Raw genomic sequence first — 20,105 nt, forward strand, 5'->3', positions numbered from 1 at the left:
CAACCGCCGCCTACTCCGGTCCGGATTGGTAACGAAACCGTCTAATACTACCCAAACCACCTATTTTATGCTTAAGGGACACAGACCTAATGGTTGGGCCCAACCTAACTTGTTCAATCAGAGAAAACACGAAAGTGCTACAGGCACAACACTTAGTGCCACACCCAACCACATCAGCTGAGGTGGCAGGCCATTTAAAAAAAAAAAAGAGAAATCAAAATCAAACAAAATCGGGTTTCCTCTAAATCTTCTTCCTCGCCCAAAATCGAACGAAGAGAGAGCAAGAGGAGAGCGACCTCTACCCAGACCAACCCGCCAACACCACCACCACTAGCGACCTCCGTCTCCATTGCCACCACCGACGACCTCCGTCGCCATCAGCCCCTCCCCTTCCCTCCTCTCCACCGACGGCAACTAGCAGCAACAGCAATTTTCCGCCTCCGCGACCATCGACGCGACCACGCACCTCCAACGTCCCTATACACCCATACTCTCTCTCTCTCTCTCTCTCTCTCTCTCTCTCTCTCTATATATATATATATATATATATATATATATATCAGCCACAACCCTAAAACTTTTTTCAATTTCACTTTGGTTAGGGTTAGGACTGAACTGAAATTGAGGCTTTCACTCTGAAATTGGGGATTTCACTTTGATTAGGGTTATGTTTCCTTGCTTGCTTAGGTGCTTATATTTGCAGTAAGTTATGGGATTATTATTGGTAACTTCAAGCAATTTTGATTTTCAGAGAGACCCACTGTAGATTTTCTACGAAACTTTGTATGAGCAAGTGCTTGGTAGCGAAATGGCAGCTTTCTGGTAAGGACTTCAACCCTTTGGTAATTTTGTGTTTAACGCAAGATGTGAACCACCTTGACTTCACTATGGAACAATGGTTGTTTGAATTTTCAGTCATGTTTCTCTGTTGAATGTTGGATAATGTCTTAACCTCCACTTTCCCGGGCTTTGATCCTGATTGTGCTCCAAGACAACTAAATTTAACCTCCACTTTCCATCCGGGTATGAAGCAACAATAAAGCAAGCCGGACAATCAATTTTTGTTTGTGGCCGTGGTTTCACCATGTTGCTTCCTCTCACCCTTGCCTTTCCACCACGACTGCATTGAAGAGTTAGATTCTTCAAGTTTCCATCTTTTCCCTTTCTTGACGTTCTTTTCGCAACAGCAAATCCTTATTGTTTAGCGTATCTTAAGTAATACACATAAACTTTGTTTGATGTGTCAAATTTCATTCCCACCTTTGGCTCTTCAATTCTATCTTTACAATTTTCTGTTGTCTCATTAGTACCACTCAATACCTCCTCTTCATTGTCTCCACTCCCTACCTCCTCCTCCTCCTCCTCCTCTTCTGTTGTCTCATTAGTATTTGTATAGGTTTTTTCCTTGTCGAATACATGCATTTGCCTTTGAAAATTTTATTTATCTACTTATTATATTATTTTCGTAAATTTTATTGAGGGCCTTATTGTCTACATCCGTCCAAGGCTTCCAAAATCTCAAGACTAGACCAGCCCTGGATAAGTGTTGATTGTGAACTCGAGATCTTCATATTAACTAAGTTTAATTACGGTTATAATTTGTTTAGTAGGGAGAAAAATATTAAGAATACTACAGCTATTAGGTCTTAGACAATGGATTCATACAACTTATTGAAAAAAAAATCTCAGCTTTTGGGGTGATCCAAATTTGTTTGTGGACGATTGAAAAGTCATACGCCTGAACGTGATGTTTAATTGCTGAAAAATCCTATGTCTGATGGGCAGTGTCGGCCTCAATATTTGGGTTGCACCAGCCCAACTTTATTCTTTGTTGCCCACTTACATTAAGTCATACAAAATTTTAAAAAAAAACATACAAGTACAAAAAAAAAAAAATCAAAATTAGGTTTTTTTTAGACTGAAAATAACATCAAAATGTTAACCTCAGTTATAGTGCTTTACGTTTAGCACGGATTCAAAAATAATAATTTATCCTTGCATTTTTTTAAGCAAAATTTTTAATTGAGTCATCGTACATTACTTATCCAAGAACTCGGGAGCCGTTCCGCTAACTTTTAGTGTTTTTTGGGCTTTTTGAGTTTTTTAGTTGGTATATATGAGTAGAATGACTTGCTTCGAAAAACATAAAAAGTTTTAAAAAAAAGGCGAAAAGTACATAAACATACCCTCAGCTATCACTTTTCTCATGGAGACCCTTTCACGTTTAAAAACGCCCATACAAACCCCCTCAACTACTGAAAACGAAAAAAATGCTAACTCCATTAATGGAATGGAGGAAATGACTAAGATACCCTTTTTTTATAAGGCAAAAAGTACATAAACACCCCCTCAACTATCACTTTGTTCCACGGAGACCCCCTAACATTTATATTATACCTTATTCTATCAGTTGTTCTAATCATTTTTTTCGTTTTATACAATTTATTTTTTCCTTGCATCAATCATTTTAAAGAGAACCTTATGTATATAACAATAAAAAATAGCGCAAAAACCGTGGTGGTTATTTTGCTAATAAGAAATGAGAAGGGAAGAAGACAAGGGAAAGGAGAAAGGTGTGGGAGAAGAGAAGTCGAGGAGAATGGTGGTAGCAACTGACAACAGCTGCTACGTTGCTTTTCCCATCTCTATTTTTTTTTACTTTTATTTAGAGAGAGTGTGTGTATGTATTGGAGGAGAGAGAGAAAAAAAAGGTCACTGGAACCAGTGGTTAGTCGGTTAGGGTATAGAGAGAAAATAGCTTAGATGGAGAGGGAGAGATTACCTGTGATTGAGAGGGGGAAGGAGAATACAATCCTTTTAAGTTTTAATCCAACCATTGATTTTAATGGTTGAGATGGAGTGTTTTTTTTATTTAAATTGTGTGGGTGGAACCAGCCCCTATATATGTATATATATATGAACCAAAGTTTCAGATCTGTTTGCTGATTTTGGGTTTAGATTGGAGGCTGTTTGTAGAGGGAAGAAAGAGAAGGGTTAGAGGGGGTGTATGTATGTAATGCAACAAGGGTATTTTTGTCCGATTTATAGATGAGGGGGTTCATCACAAATGGCTTAGAGACGGAAGGGTGTCACTTGGGTAACAGAGATTAGTTGAGATGGTCGGTATGGACACTTTTAAATGTGAGGGGGTCTTCGTGAGAAAAAGTTATAGTTGAGGAGGTGTTTATGTACTTTTGCCTTAAAAAAATGCCCACAAATGCTCTTAGTGGAATGGTGCCTCATTTTCAATTGAGATCATAGTCAATTTCCTTAATCTCTCTTACGATATGGTAGTTCAAAAATAAAAATAAAAATCATGTTAGCTCGCTCAATTTATTTTAACTATGTCACTTATGCATTACTCTGGTTTTTATTCAAAACTGAACTGAACCGCCACATTAATAAAATCGATTGAAGCTGTTAAAGCTGGCTCGGTTCGGTTGGTCAATTCGGATTTCCGGTTAAAACTTTCATCCCTAATGTCGCGAATCACTCTAGATGGGTATGGTTGGTGTGTTGTTTTAGAAAATGTGGTAAGGGCACCGAAAAAGCACGGACACGAAACTGTTAGAAAGGCACGGAAAAAACACGGGCACAAAACTGTTAGAATTTTATACTAAAACAGCAAATTTGAACAATTTAAAATATTTTCAGTAGGATGATGCTTGGAAACCATTTAAATCACTGATTCTCCTACATTTAAAAAAGAAAATATGATCAACCATATTACCATACAATATTGTGGCATGCGTAAAAGCCATGGAAATAGAGGGTTCTGCTTTCACTCACAAGTCGGATAATTTTGTCAAAAGACCAATGCCAGGAGGAATTGGTCCTTCCAATCCACTACCCACAATCCATCTGCATACGTCAAGATCGAAACAGAAACACTGTCAAGTAAATATTCTAAATCTAAACAATCATTAAATAAATCAAAACTGGTCAAACACTCACAATTTGGTGAGATTTACCCAATTTTGGATGAAATCTGGTATCTTTCTAATAAAGTCATTGTCATCGATATGACCGCCTTATACTAAGGAATTAACCAAGGACCTTCTCATTACTTGGTAGGATTTCATTTACAACTTTTCAGAAATTCAAAACTGAATTGAACCGCCACATTAATAAAATCGATCGAAACTGTTAAAAATGGCTCGATTCGGTTGGTCGGTTCGGTTTTTCGGTTAAAACTTTCATCCCTAGTGTCGCAAATCACTCTAGATGGGTATGGTTGGTGTGTTGTTTTGGAAAATGTGGTAAGGGCACGGAAAAAGCACGGACACGAAACTATTAGAAAGGCACGGAAAAAGCACGAGCATTGAAACTGTTAGAATTTTATACTAAAACAACAAATTTGAACTATTGAAAATATTTTTAGTAGGATGATGCTTGGAAACCATTTAAATCACTGATTCTCCTTCATTGAAAAAAGAAAATATGATCAACCATATTACCATACAATATTGTGGCATGCGTAAAAGCCATGGAATTAGAGGGTTCTGCTTTCACTCACAAGTCGGATAATTTTGTCAACAGACCAATGCCAGGAGGAATTGGTCCTTCCAATCCACTACCCACAATCCATCTGCATACGTCAAGATCGAAACAGAAACACTGTCAAGTAAATATTCTAAAGCTAAACAATCATTAAATAAATCAAAGATGGTCAAACACTCACAATTTGGTGAGATTTACCCAGTTTTGGATGAAATCTGGTATCTTTCTAATAAAGTCATTGTCATCGATATGACTGCCTTATACTAAGGAATTAACCAAGGACCTTCTCATTACTTGGTAGGATTTACATTTACAACTTTTCAGAAATTCAAAACTGAACTGATTCGCCACATTAATAAAATCGATCGAAACTGTTAAAAATGGCTCGGTTCGGTTGGTCGGTTCGGTTTTTCGGTTAAAACTTTCATCCCTAGTGTCGCAAATCACTCTAGATAGGTATGGTTGGTGTGTTGTTTTGGAAAACGTGGTAAGGGCACGGAAAAAGCACAGACACGAAACTGTTAGAAAGGCACGGAAAAAGCACGAGCATTGAAACTGTTAGAATTTTATACTAAAACAACAAATTTGAACTATTGAAAATATTTTCAGTAGGATGATGCTTGGAAACCATTTAAATCACTGATTCTCCTGCATTGAAAAAAGAAAATATGATCAACCATATTACCATACAATATTGTGGCATGCGTAAAAGCCATGGAATTAGAGGGTTCTGCTTTCACTCGCAAGTCGGATAATTTTGTCAAAAGACCAATGCCAGGAGGAATTGGTCCTTCCAATCCACTACCCACAATCCATCTGCATACGTCAGGATCGAAACAGAAACACTGTCAAGTAAATATTCTAAAGCTAAACAATCATTAAATAAATCAAAGCTGGTCAAACACTCACAATTTGGTGAGATTTACCCAGTTTTGGATGAAATCTGATATCTTTCTAATAAAGTCATTGTCATCGATATGACTGCCTTATACTAAGGAATTAACCAAGGACCTTCTCATTACTTGGTAGGATTTACATTTACAACTTTTCAGAAATTCAAAACTGAACTGATTCGCCACATTAATAAAATCGATCGAAACTGTTAAAAATGGCTCGGTTCGGTTGGTCGGTTCGGTTTTTCGGTTAAAACTTTCATCCCTAGTGTCGCAAATCACTCTAGATGGGTATGGTTGGTGTGTTGTTTTGGAAAACGTGGTAAGGGCACGGAAAAAGCACGGACACGAAACTGTTAGAAAGGCACGGAAAAGCACGAGCAGTGAAACTGTTAGAATTTTATACTAAAACAACAAATTTGAACTATTGAAAATATTTTCAGTAGGATGATGCTTGGAAACCATTTAAATCACTGATTCTCCTGCATTTAAAAAAGAAAATATGATCAACCATATTACCATACAATATTGCAGCATGCGTAAAAGTTATGGAATTAGAGGGTTCTGCTCTCACTCACAAGTCAGATAATTTTTTCAAAAGACCAATGCCAGGAGGAATTGGTCCTTCCAATCCACTATCCACAATCCATCTGCATATATCAGGATCGAAAGAGAAACATGGTCAAGTAAATATTCTAAAGCTAAACAACCACTGAATAAATCAAAACTGGTCAAACACTCAAGATTTACCCAGTTTTGGATGAAATTTGGTATCTTTCTAGTAAAATCATTGTCACTGATATGACTGCATTATACTAAGGAATTAACCAAGGACCTTTGCATGACTTGGTAGGATTTACATTTACAACTTTTCAAAAATTCAAAACTGAACTGAACCGCCACATTGATAAAATCGATCGAAATTGTTAAAAATGGCTCTGTTCGATTGGTCGGTTTGGTTTTCCGGTTAAAACTTTCATCCCTAGTGTCGCCATTCACTCTAGATGGGTATGGTTGATGTGTTGTTTTAGAAAATGTGGTAAGGGCACGGAAAAAGCACGGACACAAAACTGTTAGAAAGACACGGAAAAAGCACGGACAGGAAACTATTAGAATTTTATACTAAAACAGCAAATCTGAACTATTGAAAATATTTCAGTAGGTTTTTGTTGCGCGGCCTGTGGTCTACAATCTAAAAACAAAATTGCAGAAAAGCTAGATTTGTTTTTAAAAAATGATACGTCCTATTTCTCTATCTATTTTCTGTGTAGAATTCCTACATGGAGAATACTGGAGGTTTTGTGTATAAGAAATGGTTTAAAAGTGGGAGGTTTTGTGATTGGCATTTTGATTATCTAACATTCCAATATCATAGCCGAAGATAAACCCGCCCATGGACGCAACGATACATGTGACAACGACATTCCGAGCGAGCTTGTCCGAATATGCTTTTTCGGTACCTGAACCGGATACAAAGCCACCACACGCCATGTTTTCAGATAGAGATAGAGAAATAGGGTGGTGAAGAGGCACTGTAGTGGAACAAACAAATTACGTAGAGAAACAACTAAGAATCAAGAACTAAAAACAAAGAAAGAGAAGAGAAGAAAGAGAAGTTGTATTTCGTATATTTCTCAGCTGAGATCAAGAAGCCCCTGTTACAAAGCTTATATACAAGAAGGCCGGCGGCCAGCTCAACACACAGGCTAGCTCAAGAAACCCTGACATTAACAGACTAAACACACTTAACCAACTATCAAATTAACTAACTACATTGAAGTCCACAACAAATAATTGAGCTCAATATTAATTAGTGCCCCTTGCTAAGAATTATGTATAATACTTCATGTACATAGTAACCACAGTTTGTGAAGTTTTGGGTTTCGGTGGTACTTGCTCAATAAATTTACTTGGGTTTTGTTTAGATAAATGGTTATGATTCTTAAGATTCACTTTTAATGGTAATTTGTAAAAATATTTCATGATAATAAATGGAATGTTTTAGATTATGGAGACCCAATTTTCATGGTAGATTTGGATAAATATTTCATGTAATCTTGGGCTTTTAGTGGTGGAGTAGATGCTCTAACGGTTTCGACCTTGAGATTTTTAGTCAGTCTTGTTGGGATAAATATTTCATGTTGTGTTTGAATCCAAAAAATAACCATCGCTCTAGATTTATCCTCATGCCTGCATAAATCTCTACCCTTCATCCTACAAAAGGCATTTTGGTAAATACCTAATCCATCCAAGGGCTATCATTAACGGCATTTTGGTAAAATTTTACTTAAATTGATTTCCAAAATTTGAAACATGCTGAGTTGGGAACCCTAGCGGCACCATCTCACTCTCCCTCAGTCCCCTTCTCTCTCGCGACTCTCTCTTCAATCGACCCACCACATCCCTCTTTCAACTCCCTCTGTCGACTCTCTCTCTCTCTCCCTCCGACCAAACCGTAAGTCCCCCAGTTTATTTTTAAAATGATATGTATTCTATTGGATGAACTCCATAAAGATGGATTCAGATCATATTTTAAACCCTTGGGACATGACCCAACATGAAGGCAGGGTTTTACTGGTCAAAACCATTTTTTTAAAAGAAGATCTAGTCATAACTTTCTGCACTTCACTATAAACTCAAAGGATTTGTCCAATCCATCAGTCTAAACCATCCAAGATTTGTTAATTAATTTAGAGGCTACTCCACTTAAAGTCGGTTGATTTTAGGTTGGAACCCTTCCAAGGAATCTAACATGGTGTCAGAACTAGGTATTAGATGGTCTCACCTCACGTGGTTAAGTCTCCATCGCCCGAGTCAATTGCTTTACCTCATCAATTCATACTTCCACATATCCGGGTTGCACATGAGGTTGCCTGAGTCAACTCTCCTAATCTCCTCAATTTGCACCTTCACGTGCATCTGGCTTCACATGAGTGGGAATGTTAGACTTTATCTTACATCAATTATCTAAATCACTCAAACTTGGTTAATTAATCTAGGGGAGATGTTTCGTTGTCTACCCACTTTTTGGGGGACACCGTAAAAAATAGCATGACCGAACCAGTTGAAGTATAACTAAAACCATTAAAATATATAACTAAGGCCTAACAAAAAAACTTGGTACCCATAGAACTGGTCATTGGTGGGAAAAAAAAAATCTTTAGCCCACCCCTTTAACCATGATTAGCATTTTTATCCTCAATATTTCATCAGTTTTCAGCCACATTTCATCAGTTTTCAGCAGACCACCACCACCTCCGGCCATCTCTCCTCTCCTTTCTTCTCCCTCCAAACTCCTTTATAAATACCACCTCTACCCCTACCCCTCACCTGCGAAACCGCAACATAATGTTTTAAAACCCAGCCCGAACCAGCCAGTCCAACCGGAAAATCCGTCAACCGCCGCCTACTCCGATCCGAATTGGTTTTAAAACCAAGCCCGAACCAGCCGGTCCAACCGGAAAATCCGTCAACCGCCGCCTACTCCGATCCGAATTGGTTTTAAAACCAAGCCCGAACCAGCCGGTCCAACCGGTCCGAATTGGTTTTAAAACCAAGCCCGAACCAGCCGGTCCAACCGAAAAATCCGTCAACCGCCGCCTACTCCGATCCGAATTGGTAACGAAACCGTCTAATTTGGAGAACCGGCTTATTTATTAAAAATTGTCTCAAGAACCTGCTCTTCAGCTAGAAGCAACTTTATAAAGGCCTAAATGTACCTTCTCCCCTCAAAACTAGTCGATGTGGGACTCTTTGGGAGTTGTCACAATTCACAGATGTAGAACTAATTTTTCAAATTGAACACCACCAATGTCTTCAATTTATTTATAATTTTTCATATACTAATGAGGTAATTATGAGGTCACAGTTCGATTCCGGTTCACACAACGGTTAAACCGGTGACCCGTCCACGGTGACGAGCAATGAAAAATCATATGTCTGAATGTGAATCATATGTCTGAATGTGGTGTTGGAAAATTGCGGTTATTGCGGACGATTGATGGTTAGGATTTACAAATGCCTTATAACCGGTACGTAACTGATTTTGAATGATTTAGTTGTTCTAAACTCAATATCAAGTACTGCCGGACCTTAAGGTATGGATGATTCGCTCACATTTAGGACACTCAAAGGCATAGCGAATACCATATTTTTCGAATGGTGCTTTCAGGCAAAGGCATGCGGTAGTACAAAATAAAGTATTAAAACGTTAAACTCTATGTTTTACTATTTCAAAGCAAAATCCCCGTCAAATTGACTTGTTTTTTCTAAACTCTCGTACAAAACAGTCATACCCTAATTTTTTTAACCATACTTCCCTTTTTTGTTTTTAGTGTGTGAAATTACCAAAATATTTTCAACTTTGTGAAAACCATTTCATTTTGATAACCAAAAAAAAAAAGGAAATATGAAAAAGTTGAAAGATATTTTGATAATTTCACAAACTAAAAACCAAAAGGGGAGTGTGGTTAGTAAAAAGGGGAGTGCCAAAATCACTCTCCTAAAAAAATTATTATGTCTTCTAATCGGTTTAAGGACGTAAGGTGACCCTGTAAAAAAGGTGCATGTGTCTTCGAGGTTTCGAACATTAAGCAAGGAACCCCTTTCAAGTCATCGTTAAATCTATGGGCCGATAAGAGACATCCGTTTTACTTTTCCCTTTCAAGTTCGATGAAAGGACACGCATTCAATGAGGTTCACCTCGTAATTGATAATAACAATAATTCTAACATCACACCCATTTACATACCCATTTGCACACATTCACTCACGATAAAGGTGGGGCTCCATACACACTGAGTGTGTAGTATGTGCGGGCTCTACCCTTATTATGAGTATGAGTGTATGATTGGGTATGGTAGTAGAAGAATTGAATTGATAATACAACTTTTATAAACGATTTAAATGTTGTTTGATAAATCTCTATTAATTCTATCAAACGAAGTCTTAAAATTAGAGGTGGAAATTTGGATCCAGCTTCATGACCCCACCCATCAATTTATAATCCGTCCAAATCCACTCATATCCAAATGTGGTTTTTAATTGGGCTAACTTAATAAATCCATCTTTGAGAACAAAAAAAACTTATTTATGGAGGATTCTGTAAATAAATAATTACGGAGTCAAATCGCGGCCGTTCAAAAATATTTTGAATAGTTCGAATTGAAAATCAATTTTGACCGATAAAAAATAATTATAATTGATCAAAATTAAAAACGAATCACAACTATTAATTTCGGCGAATAAACGGCCGCGATTACACGGCTTTGTTAACAACCCTCTGTGAATAAAAGTCTCTCTCCTTGAGAAACCGTCAATGCTAGCTGCTTTTCACAGTCGACGATTCCTCTCTAGCAATCGAGCAACACACACACACTCTCTCGATCGACTCTCTCTTCCTCTATCTCCTGACAAAATCCTAGCTACGTTGACGCGAGGTTTGATTTTGACAGTAGGGGTTGGCGTTCGTTCTCTCTCTCATTTGTCGAACACTTCAGGTACTTATCCCTTAGTTTCTTTTTCATCCGTGAATGTGATTTTACATGCTATAGAAGCTATACCCAACATTAGATAGGTTATATGTACCAGTTTTCTGTTGCCTAATACATGTTTGATGAAAATCCTTCAAATGTGTGTAATTCGCATGTGTTTCTCCCCGAAGCCACCATTCTTTAAGATTCTGGTCTAACTAGGAATTTGAATTGAAGAAAGGATACATTTGTATAAGCAACTAGGTATGAAACCAAGAATTTCATTTGACTTAAACAACTCCATGTTTAGGTCTGTTTAGGTAGACCTCCATAGCATAATTTTGTTGTTAATTTCGTTTCATATTCTCTAAATGCCTTGATTACCGATTTTTCATCCTTGATTTATGTCATATCCACACTAGTCAATGATTGGATTTCTTTATGTAACTTACAATTTGATATAAATTATTTTCTTGCTGAATTTTTTCTTGGTCATTTTTTGGTATGGAGTATTGCTGTAATTTGAGCTTTCTTCTAGAGTTTAAATTTGTGTTTTTGTATTAGGAGTCTAGGACACTTAAAATGGAAAACCATTTTGATGAAAACATCGAGCAAGGCTCTTCGTCTACTGTAAAACGTACTAAGAGGCCCACTTCTATGGCATGGAATGAATTTGATACTTTGCCTACCAGTGATGATGGGAAAAAAGGCCAAGTGCAATAAGTGTGGGCAAAAGTATGTTGTTGGTGGTGCGGGCACATCAAATTTGTTACTGACATATGGTTAATTGTCCTAACAAAGAACCCCGTGACTTTCTTCCTTTTATGGACACAGATCAGGAGAAAATGGCGATGACAAGAATTAAGCACAATTACCCTCTTATGTTTGTGGAACATGAAGGAGTTAGGGATTTGCATTCCTTTCTAAATCCAAGTGTGAAATTGGTATCAAGAAATACAACAAAGGCTGATGTATTAAAGGTATTTGAAAGGGTGCAATTTATGTTAGCGCAACCTTAGTTGCACGAAGCAGGAGCGGGGGTGGTAGCGGAAGTGGGTGCGGGAGCAGGAGCGGGTGAATACAGAAGCGCCCAAGGTTGGGAGCGTGAGAGTAGCGTGTACATATATTATAAAAATAATGTAGAATAGAGTATTCACTTTGAAAGTACAATCATTTTAAGAAGTAAAAATATGGGTCAAGTCCGCCATAAATGTAAGAAATGGGCTAGTGTTACAATATATGATTTTCTTTTCAAGATTTCTTGACTTGGGCTAGATATCATGTGTTTATTGAAGATCAATGAATAAAGCCAAGCGACAAATCCCTGTTTTCCTATACAAAGATCATACAAAAGTTCCCATCTTTGTAAGGAGCGAGCTCTTATCTCAATGGGAGCGGGTTCCCGTCAAGCTCCTTAGTTGGGAGCGCAAAAGCGGGCTCCCAAGGAGGGAGCGGCTCCATTTTAGGAGTTTCCTGCAACTAAGAGTGCAAGAAAAGCTATGGAGGGATTAGCCCAAGATTTACTAGTACTTAGGTGCAGCAAGGAGAAGTATTTTTTTTAAATTTTATTCTTGGGTACTTGCTTCCAAAGATTACATTAGGATCTCCTATTTATACTTGCTGATATAACTAGATAAGATTAACTCTTGTCCTTCCAACTTCAAGTGACTCAATCTAGATAGGACTAACTCGTGACCTTCCTACTTCTAGATAAGACTTAGTTAACTTTAACAAATTCTAGACCTTTCTACAAGACTTCTTCAAACATCTAGAAAATTGCAAATTAACTTCTAACTATTGAAACGCACATTAGCATCCATTCCAAGTAGGATATGCCTAACTTCAGATTTATGGTCATCCCTAACTAGTGACGGATATTTAGCTCTTACCGTGAACTACATTGATAATGATTGGGTTTTACATTGATGTTTGATAGGGTCACTTCTAACTTTGCAATGCTTGAATTGAGTCTTTTTTGGTTTCCATTGATGTTTTGGGTTCATTTGAGTTTGTTAGTTTTGTGTGGAAAAGCCATATAGTTTATGAAATGCTCTTGCTATAAAAAAATGCAGGGAGATTGACATGTCTAAGTGTCTTTGTTTTTGTTCAATGGACACATTATCTATGTATGGTCAAATTCCTTCTTTTGTTTATTGGTGAGTGTCACTGATTCATTGAGGTGTTCCTTGTGCTTGTTTGTATTTTGATGTAATTCTGCTATTGGTGAGCACTTGTTTAAGCATTAGCAATAACTGAAACAGTTGATCTGTTATGGGTGAACACATGTGCAAGTAGCTTCATAATTTTGATAGTAGCTATGTAGGTTTGGTGAAAAAAATGGGCCATCAAGCATTTAGAACAAAAACCATCAGGTTGTGTTAAAGGAAGCAAATATTTAGGGCTGGCCCTCCCAATTTCACTTGTGTTCCCCATCCCACACCCCAACATGAGCACTATAATCATAAAATCTATTTTTAATGGCAGTCATAAAATCCCTTGAGTCTGTTGTTTCTGTTTCTTTCAAAGTAGATAATATACAGGTGGTGTTGGTTTAAGCAAATTGACATTTGGTATATGTGCCAGCTAGTGAATCATAAAATCTATTTTTTTTTTAAAGTTAAAATGAATTAAACTTCATAGATTGAGAAATATAAACAATTTAACAATGACAGAACTCTAATATAAAGATTAACAAACTAAAACGGAGGGAGTACAATGTATAGTAAATTGTATCTGCCATGAAAAAACCCCTCCTTTCTTGCTGTAAGTGTATTAATCCCAAACCTCAGGAGACCAGTGTAATTTACCCTAACAGTTCCTTTTTTCCATTCTTCAACACTTTATTTCTTGGGAAGCTAGGCCTCCTAATTGATTATTGGATCCGGTGTGGAAGGATAACCATCCTTAGTACTGTAATTGATTTTCTGGTTTTTAATAATACTGGTACCATTTTGGAAAAGAAAAAAAAAAAAAAACTCTATTCTTTAAACCTCATCTCTCTCTCTCTCTCTCTCTCTCTCTCTCTCTCTCTCTCTCTCTCTCTCTCTCTCTCTCTCTCTCCGCAGATCGTTTCGAAGTCACTTTGCTTTGCTCTGATTCGTGCGATTGTTCTTACGTTAGGGTTTGTGATTTCCAATGGCGGCTACAGCTACTTACCCGCCTCCACCACCATATTACAAGTTGTACAAGGACTACATTCAAAACCCTAACTCAGCTCCGGAGCCGCCGCCTCCTATTGAAGGCACTTACGTCCTCTTTGGTGCCAATTACACAGTGAGCTTCTACCCCTTTTCTCGTTCCATTTTAGTTGGAGTTGTTTTTTTTTCTTTTTCTTTTTGATAACCGGATGTCCAGGCCAACTTGCGCACCTCGACTAAGGGTATGTTTTGCACTAAACTAAATGGATGACAATTTAATGACAATAGTCAAGTTGTCTGTGCTAAATGGTATCTAGAAAAAAACATGAACTTTAGTCTATTTAGTTGAGCAAAAACGCACCCTAATTCGGGGACCCTGAAGTTGGAGTAGTTGTTTGGATATGCTAGTTCATGATAATGCATGAAATGGGTTATGTCTCTCTTTGAATGCAAGGAAGGAGAGTGGCGGATGAGCCTGGGCGACAGCCCTTAAGTTCGCTCAACCAACATCGTTTCGAACAATCCAAGTCTTGGCCAACCTAGACTTTTTGTTTGTGATGCTATTCAACCTATTCTGCCTTCTAAATTGGATAGGGGTGCGCAAGATTGTATGCGGTTAGAATTAGAGATGATTTTATCTTAGTCATTGAATAGGTTGATCGAAAATATATATGATAATCCTTTTACAACTTGTACTGGCAAAAAGAATATCGGCTTTCATATGTGATAAAAAACAAATAAATTATGTTCGCCAACCCAACCTTGAATTTCTGCATCCATCCCTGTTTGAATGTCATCGGTGTTCGTTAATTGGTGTTAACAATTTGAGGTTCATATTGAATCCTTGTTTTGTCGATATGATTTTGTGGCCCCTAAAGCTGAAGATGAATGATTTTCTGAAACTTTTTCTCATTTGGTCACCGTTTTAAGAGTTGCTTCCAGAATAATATTTTTTTGGTAGAAATGGATTAGATTAAGATTTCTTACAAAATGGTAAAGTTGCTCCATTGTGACCTGGAGGTCACGGGTTTGAGTCGCGGAAACAGCCTCTCTGCTTGCAAGGGTAAGGTTGCGTACATCAACCCTTGAGCGTACATCAGGTTGTGGACTGGGTTTACTCTAAGAGTTCTTACGAAACGGGGGTGAAAAAGCCCTTGAGCATTATCCATAAGTAAATTAGTTATACAATTAGGCCTATTACAAAAAATAGGGGGCCCAACTCCTGAATGCAGCCCTTCTGCTGCCAATCTGTCCGCACAAGCATTGCCCTCATGGTAAATATGCTTCACCGTTTCCATTTGCAACTTCTGCATAAGAGACCTGCAGTCATGTGACAGAACAATTAAGGTGATGCAGAGAGGAGATATCATTGGTAACAAGAAGTACAACCAGCTGCACATCCGTCTCCACTTTCTGGTTTTGTATGCCAAGGTCTAAGGCAAGTTGTAACTCATCATGGAGTCCCCAAAGTTCAGCTTGGATGCTGGTGGTGAGAACAACTCATTGACTGTTATCATCCCGTATGACCTTCACTGCGCCATCGGTATTAAGCTTAAAAAATGCTGCTTTGGGCGGAATCCATCCAGTGAACACCCAGTTTCCAGTTTTGATACATCTCCTGTCTCCCATTACCACTTCCCATTCAATGGCTTACGTATGAGTTGTTCTTGAAGAGTAAGTAGGGCCGGCCCAAGGTATTTGGAGGCCCTAGGCCAAATCATCAGGTGGGGCCTTAAATTCTTTAACAATTACAATATAATAAGAGATAGTTTCTATATATAAAAAAATTAGACCACATTTCACACAGAATATGCTATGGTTCAGTGCTTTGGGTGTTCCTTTGTTTTCTCTGTGACCCAAGTTCAAAACCTGGCATCAACAGAATTCCCTCATGGCCTTGATTTTTGACAAATGAAAACTTAATAAAGAAGTGCAGGGCGGGAGTCGAACCCCAGCAAACCAAGAAGACATTTACAATTCATATTGTGAACAAATAATATATATAACTACTCTCAACAGGGGCCCCTCCTTTTGGGCCAAAATTTTGAGCCCCAGGCGTTGCCCTTGGGCCAGGCCTGAGAGTAAGCCACAGGAAATGAGTGGTACGGGGATTCCCACTGATTTTTCAAACCCAACTTGAGTCTACAAGAGGATTGTGTTAGAAGTTAGAGCTATTCAAATAAGCGTATTTTGAGCTGACAAATAACCAATTCCAGTCCTGAATAGTTTTTGAAATCCACTTTGGCTGACAAATTTGGAAACCATTTCTATAAAACTTTTTAAGAAAATAAATCATTTTTAGACAACCCTGGTTACATGTTTTCAAAAAGGTAATTCTCTCAGGACTAAGGACAATAGTAAGATGATGTGTATTCATGTTTTCTGCACAGTTATCTGAAGCTTTATAGACAACAGATTTAGGAACAGAAATCAAGTTACTTCTTGATTGCTGTGATTTTTGTGAAAGGATCGGTTTATATTTGCACTTTCCTCCAGGTTTGGATTTCCTTAAGACCATTGTGGGGAAATCCTTTTCGAAGGAGACTCATTAAGTCAATAAACGTAATCATTTTGAGAAAAATGGATCTAAGCTTTTAAGATTGGATTGTTTATATTGTTATGTCACGTCTGTTGACGTGGCTTGGACAACCTTTACCTGTCAAGTTAATCTACCTTTGTTCCGAATTTTTGATGAAAATAATCCTTCCAGTAGGGCACCTACCTTTGACCAAAAAATATGTTTGCATTTTGGATGCAGACGGATGATGTGCTTCCAAGCTTGGAAGAACAAGGAGTCCGCCAGTTGTATCCTATGGGACCTAATATTGGTATGTTTCCACTTCTTCAAATTCATGTAGCTAAGAATTTTGTTATATGTTGCTTCCCTGCAGGTATATTGTCGTGTGACCTGTCATATGATGTCAAATTAATTCTTTAAAGTTTCCTGATTTTTGAAACTCAAGAGTAGATGTCTGCTTCCTTTGTATGTATGACAAAGGATATATCTTCGATTCCTAGTACCCTGTGAGTGTTAGTAATGTCTTATGAAACTGTGTTCTTTGTTTATATTTCCAATAAAGGTTCTTTTTCGGGATCATTAGTGATAGAGAAAATCTCATTCTCTTGAAACTTTGTTGATAGGGTTCTTTTTCTTGAATACATTTTTATCATTTTGTTTGTGAGCATGTTGATGATGGCTTGCTAACAAATACTTTGTTCCGCAAGCTTTGGTCGCTTATTAACCCTGTTTCAGGGTAGTTGCTTTGCTTGGCACAGTAGTGAAAGCTTGGGCTGCCAATTGCCCCAAAAAAAAAAAATTCAAGCTTAGTCACTTTGTGCAAATAATTCAAAGAGGTTTCGTCTCGGTTTATTACTCCTATCACCCTTGATTGTTGAGATCTAGCTATGATGAATGCCCTTTCTTTCAACTTGTGCAGTGATGAGTTTATAAAGAGATCTGTCTTTGGATGATGAATATATATTTTTCTATTAAGAAAACAATAATAATAGATTTTTCGATCCTGAAGTTACAGAGCAAGTAATATTTGGATCCTATTACTTCAAGAGGCTTCCAAGTATATTGTTCCAAATATTTGATCCATCTTTGTGGGAAGTAGGGCAACCTGGGTGAGAGTGTGTTTGAATTGTGGTACTGGGGAATTAAAAAGTTGTATTCTTTAAGCTGGGATGACGACTTTTTATGTATGAGGCTGCGTTTCAAGTTTATGCTGTGCAAGAGGCAAAGTGAGAAAAGATTAAATTGAGATCTTATATGCTATTTGGCAACATTTCATTTTATTATCTTTTGAAGCATGCAAGGTTGTCATCTTGTTATTCTTGGAACATCATCGACAACCTATTCATTAGCATCCCTTACCTTTGGTGTATTACATGAACATTCCGGTCTCTCTCAGATTTCAAGAACGAACTGAGATCTCTTAACAGAGATCCCCAGCTGCATATTTTGGAGCTTGCTGATGTTCTTGTAGAGCGGCCATCTCAATATGCGAGGAGGGTAGAAGACATTTCTCTGATATTCAAGAACTTACATCACCTTTTGAATTCACTGCGTCCTCACCAGGTAGAATTTTCCTAAAATTCTTCATTGGTTCTTGGCATGAATTCACTCCAGTTCACTGTGTAGTTTTCAGTTCCTTTACCTCGCTTTCCTGCCTTTTTCATGAATTCTCTTTCTGCAGGGCAGAGCAACTCTAATTCACCTACTAGAATCTCAGATACAGCGTCGTAAACAAGCTGTGGAGGATATTAAGCGGTATGGTTCCATTACTCTTATTGAGGCTTTCAGAGAGTCATTGAAATGAAATCTTTAACTTTAGGTTATGTAACATTTGAAAATGTTGTCTTGGAAATGCTTATTTGCTTCTGCAGTTTAGCTAAAGCACCTTGTAAAATCTAAATATCCTAGCGCGTGAAAGAAATATACCAGGAAATACAAACATATTGGTCCCGTGCCCTTGACATGGAATTTGGCGCATCCAACATTTCTTTTCATCTCAAACGTACATCAGACAACCAGACTGAAATATATGTAACATAGATTAGATGTGTGGCGACAAAGCTTTAGGACCAATCGATGGATTAGAACCGTACATTCAAGAAGATGTTGCAAGTTGCAACGTTATCATCGGCATCCCAATCATCATCCTCTACTGTTCTGGAAATTAAACAAATTCATCCTTTGATGGTGGCCAACATTGGCAGTCACTGGCAAACTGATACTTAAGATTCATGTATTCTATAAAGCTCTTAACTAAGAAGAAGAACAATGTGGCAACTGTCTTAGGTAACTAGTAGCTAAGTTTTTAACCTTAAATCTCCATAGAAATAACCCAATTCAGCTGTTGGCAGTGGTGTTCATTCTAATATTGATGTTGTTTCCCTTGCTTTGTCTAGGAGGAGAGAAGAAGCGCAGAAACTGCTCAAGGAAGCTCTTGGAACATTGGATGGCCATTAGCCTGTAGATACATACTTCTATCTTGAAAACTTGCACCCTATGCCGTAGTTTTGTATTGTCCAGAAGCTCTGATTATACTTCAAAATAGTGGTGAGGGCTTCCTCTCTTATTTGACTGTTGTTTACCAGTTATAGGGATATGTGGAGCCTGTTCCAAAACCAGAAACATTTTTTTGGTTGTTATGTTTAGACTATCTATCTAGATTCTAACTATCTAAAGGCTATCTGATGGAACAACTAATCATATTCTACGCTGATTTTCTTTTCCTACACAAAATGTGTTGGTGGCAAACCAAGTTCAGTTCGAGTCACGAGATTTGGGATCCACAATCGGGAGGAAGGTTGCTTGTGTACCACCCTTGTTGATTCTGCTATGAGACTCTTGCACTGTGTTGTGTACGACATTGTTGTAACATCACCAAAGTTGAAAAGCAAGCAACTAGGTGCTATTACGAGGCATCCACTGGATGAGACTTCTCTCAGGGATGTTGGCTTTGAATCTAAAAAGGAACGTTGTCTCTAGAGCTTTTGCCAGTTAGTTTCATGTTATGTAGCACGAATACAGACACAAAATTTCTAAGAAAATGGACACGGACACTGTAAGAGTCATGGGAAAAATAAATAAATATGTAGATGATATTTATCTTATACCCTTAAAAACATAGTTATACGTAGAAAAATGAAGAATGATCAGGCATCATACATACGCATCATGTTACAAGTGTAACCCAAAATATTTGAAAAATACCAACGAAGAGATACATTTCTATTAAGGGCAAAGTAGTGCAGCCAAGATTTTACCATGTTTTGGTGATTTCAAAACATGAGACCATGATCATTTTTTTTTCCGTCTCCACCACTGTCTGGTAATTTTCCCTTTGAGACATTGTGAACAGGGAGTCTGCATGACCTAAACAAAAGAGAGAGGAAAGATAAATGGTACTCTCTTTGAAGGATCTATCCATTTCGTGGAGAGTCCGATTGGAGCCGAGCTCAAACAATCAATGAGTTGCACAATTTTGTTCGAGCTTGACTTGTTTATGTAATGATGACAACTGAATGTCATAGTTGGGCATCATTTTTCTTGTGTCGCTAATGCATCAGTAATACACACTCGAAAATCCATTTCA

The 20,105-nt window shown here is 37.8% G+C and overlaps 1 protein-coding gene and 2 long non-coding RNA genes across 5 annotated transcripts; 1 reads left to right on the plus strand and 2 right to left on the minus strand.

Moving 5' to 3' along the window:
* Positions 1-3,655: 3,655 nt before the first annotated feature.
* Positions 3,656-4,022, minus strand: LOC131324459 (uncharacterized). Its single transcript, XR_009199359.1, has 3 exons — positions 3,955-4,022; positions 3,790-3,861; positions 3,656-3,693 (listed from the first exon to the last, which is right to left on the minus strand). It is a non-coding gene; the product is annotated as an uncharacterized LOC131324459 (long non-coding RNA).
* Positions 4,023-4,382: 360 nt separating this feature from the next.
* LOC131324458 (uncharacterized) lies at positions 4,383-4,753 on the minus strand. The gene is made up of 3 exons (XR_009199358.1): positions 4,682-4,753; positions 4,517-4,588; positions 4,383-4,420 (listed from the first exon to the last, which is right to left on the minus strand). It is a non-coding gene; the product is annotated as an uncharacterized LOC131324458 (long non-coding RNA).
* A 5,899-nt stretch (positions 4,754-10,652) lies between these two features.
* LOC131324460 (mediator of RNA polymerase II transcription subunit 7a-like) lies at positions 10,653-19,188 on the plus strand. Of its 3 annotated transcripts, none has more exons than XM_058356420.1 (6): positions 10,653-10,891; positions 13,985-14,137; positions 16,760-16,829; positions 17,916-18,082; positions 18,201-18,274; positions 18,916-19,188. In XM_058356420.1, exons 2-6 carry the CDS (start codon positions 14,000-14,002, stop codon positions 18,974-18,976), a joined length of 510 nt encoding a protein of 169 aa, XP_058212403.1. In that variant the 5' UTR covers positions 10,653-10,891; positions 13,985-13,999; the 3' UTR covers positions 18,977-19,188. The 3 variants fall into 3 exon arrangements, with proteins under 3 accessions (XP_058212403.1, XP_058212406.1, XP_058212404.1); XM_058356423.1 differs by having other exon boundaries at positions 18,206-18,274; positions 18,916-18,985; XM_058356421.1 differs by having other exon boundaries at positions 10,684-10,891; positions 13,930-14,137.
* The last annotated feature ends 917 nt before the right edge of the window (positions 19,189-20,105 follow it).

This window comes from Rhododendron vialii, chromosome 4a (genome assembly GCF_030253575.1).
Source record: "Rhododendron vialii isolate Sample 1 chromosome 4a, ASM3025357v1".
Lineage (NCBI taxonomy): Eukaryota > Viridiplantae > Streptophyta > Magnoliopsida > Ericales > Ericaceae > Rhododendron > Rhododendron vialii.

Bases quoted from the DNA above. Each gene is read 5' to 3' on its own strand.
- LOC131324460 (XM_058356420.1), top strand. From the start codon at position 14,000: ATGGCGGCTACAGCTACTTACCCGCCTCCACCACCATATTACAAGTTG. The intron at 16,830-17,915 runs GTATGTTTCCAC...GGTCTCTCTCAG, and splicing joins TCCTATGGGACCTAATATTG to ATTTCAAGAACGAACTGAGA. The intron at 18,275-18,915 runs GTATGGTTCCAT...TGCTTTGTCTAG, and splicing joins GCTGTGGAGGATATTAAGCG to GAGGAGAGAAGAAGCGCAGA.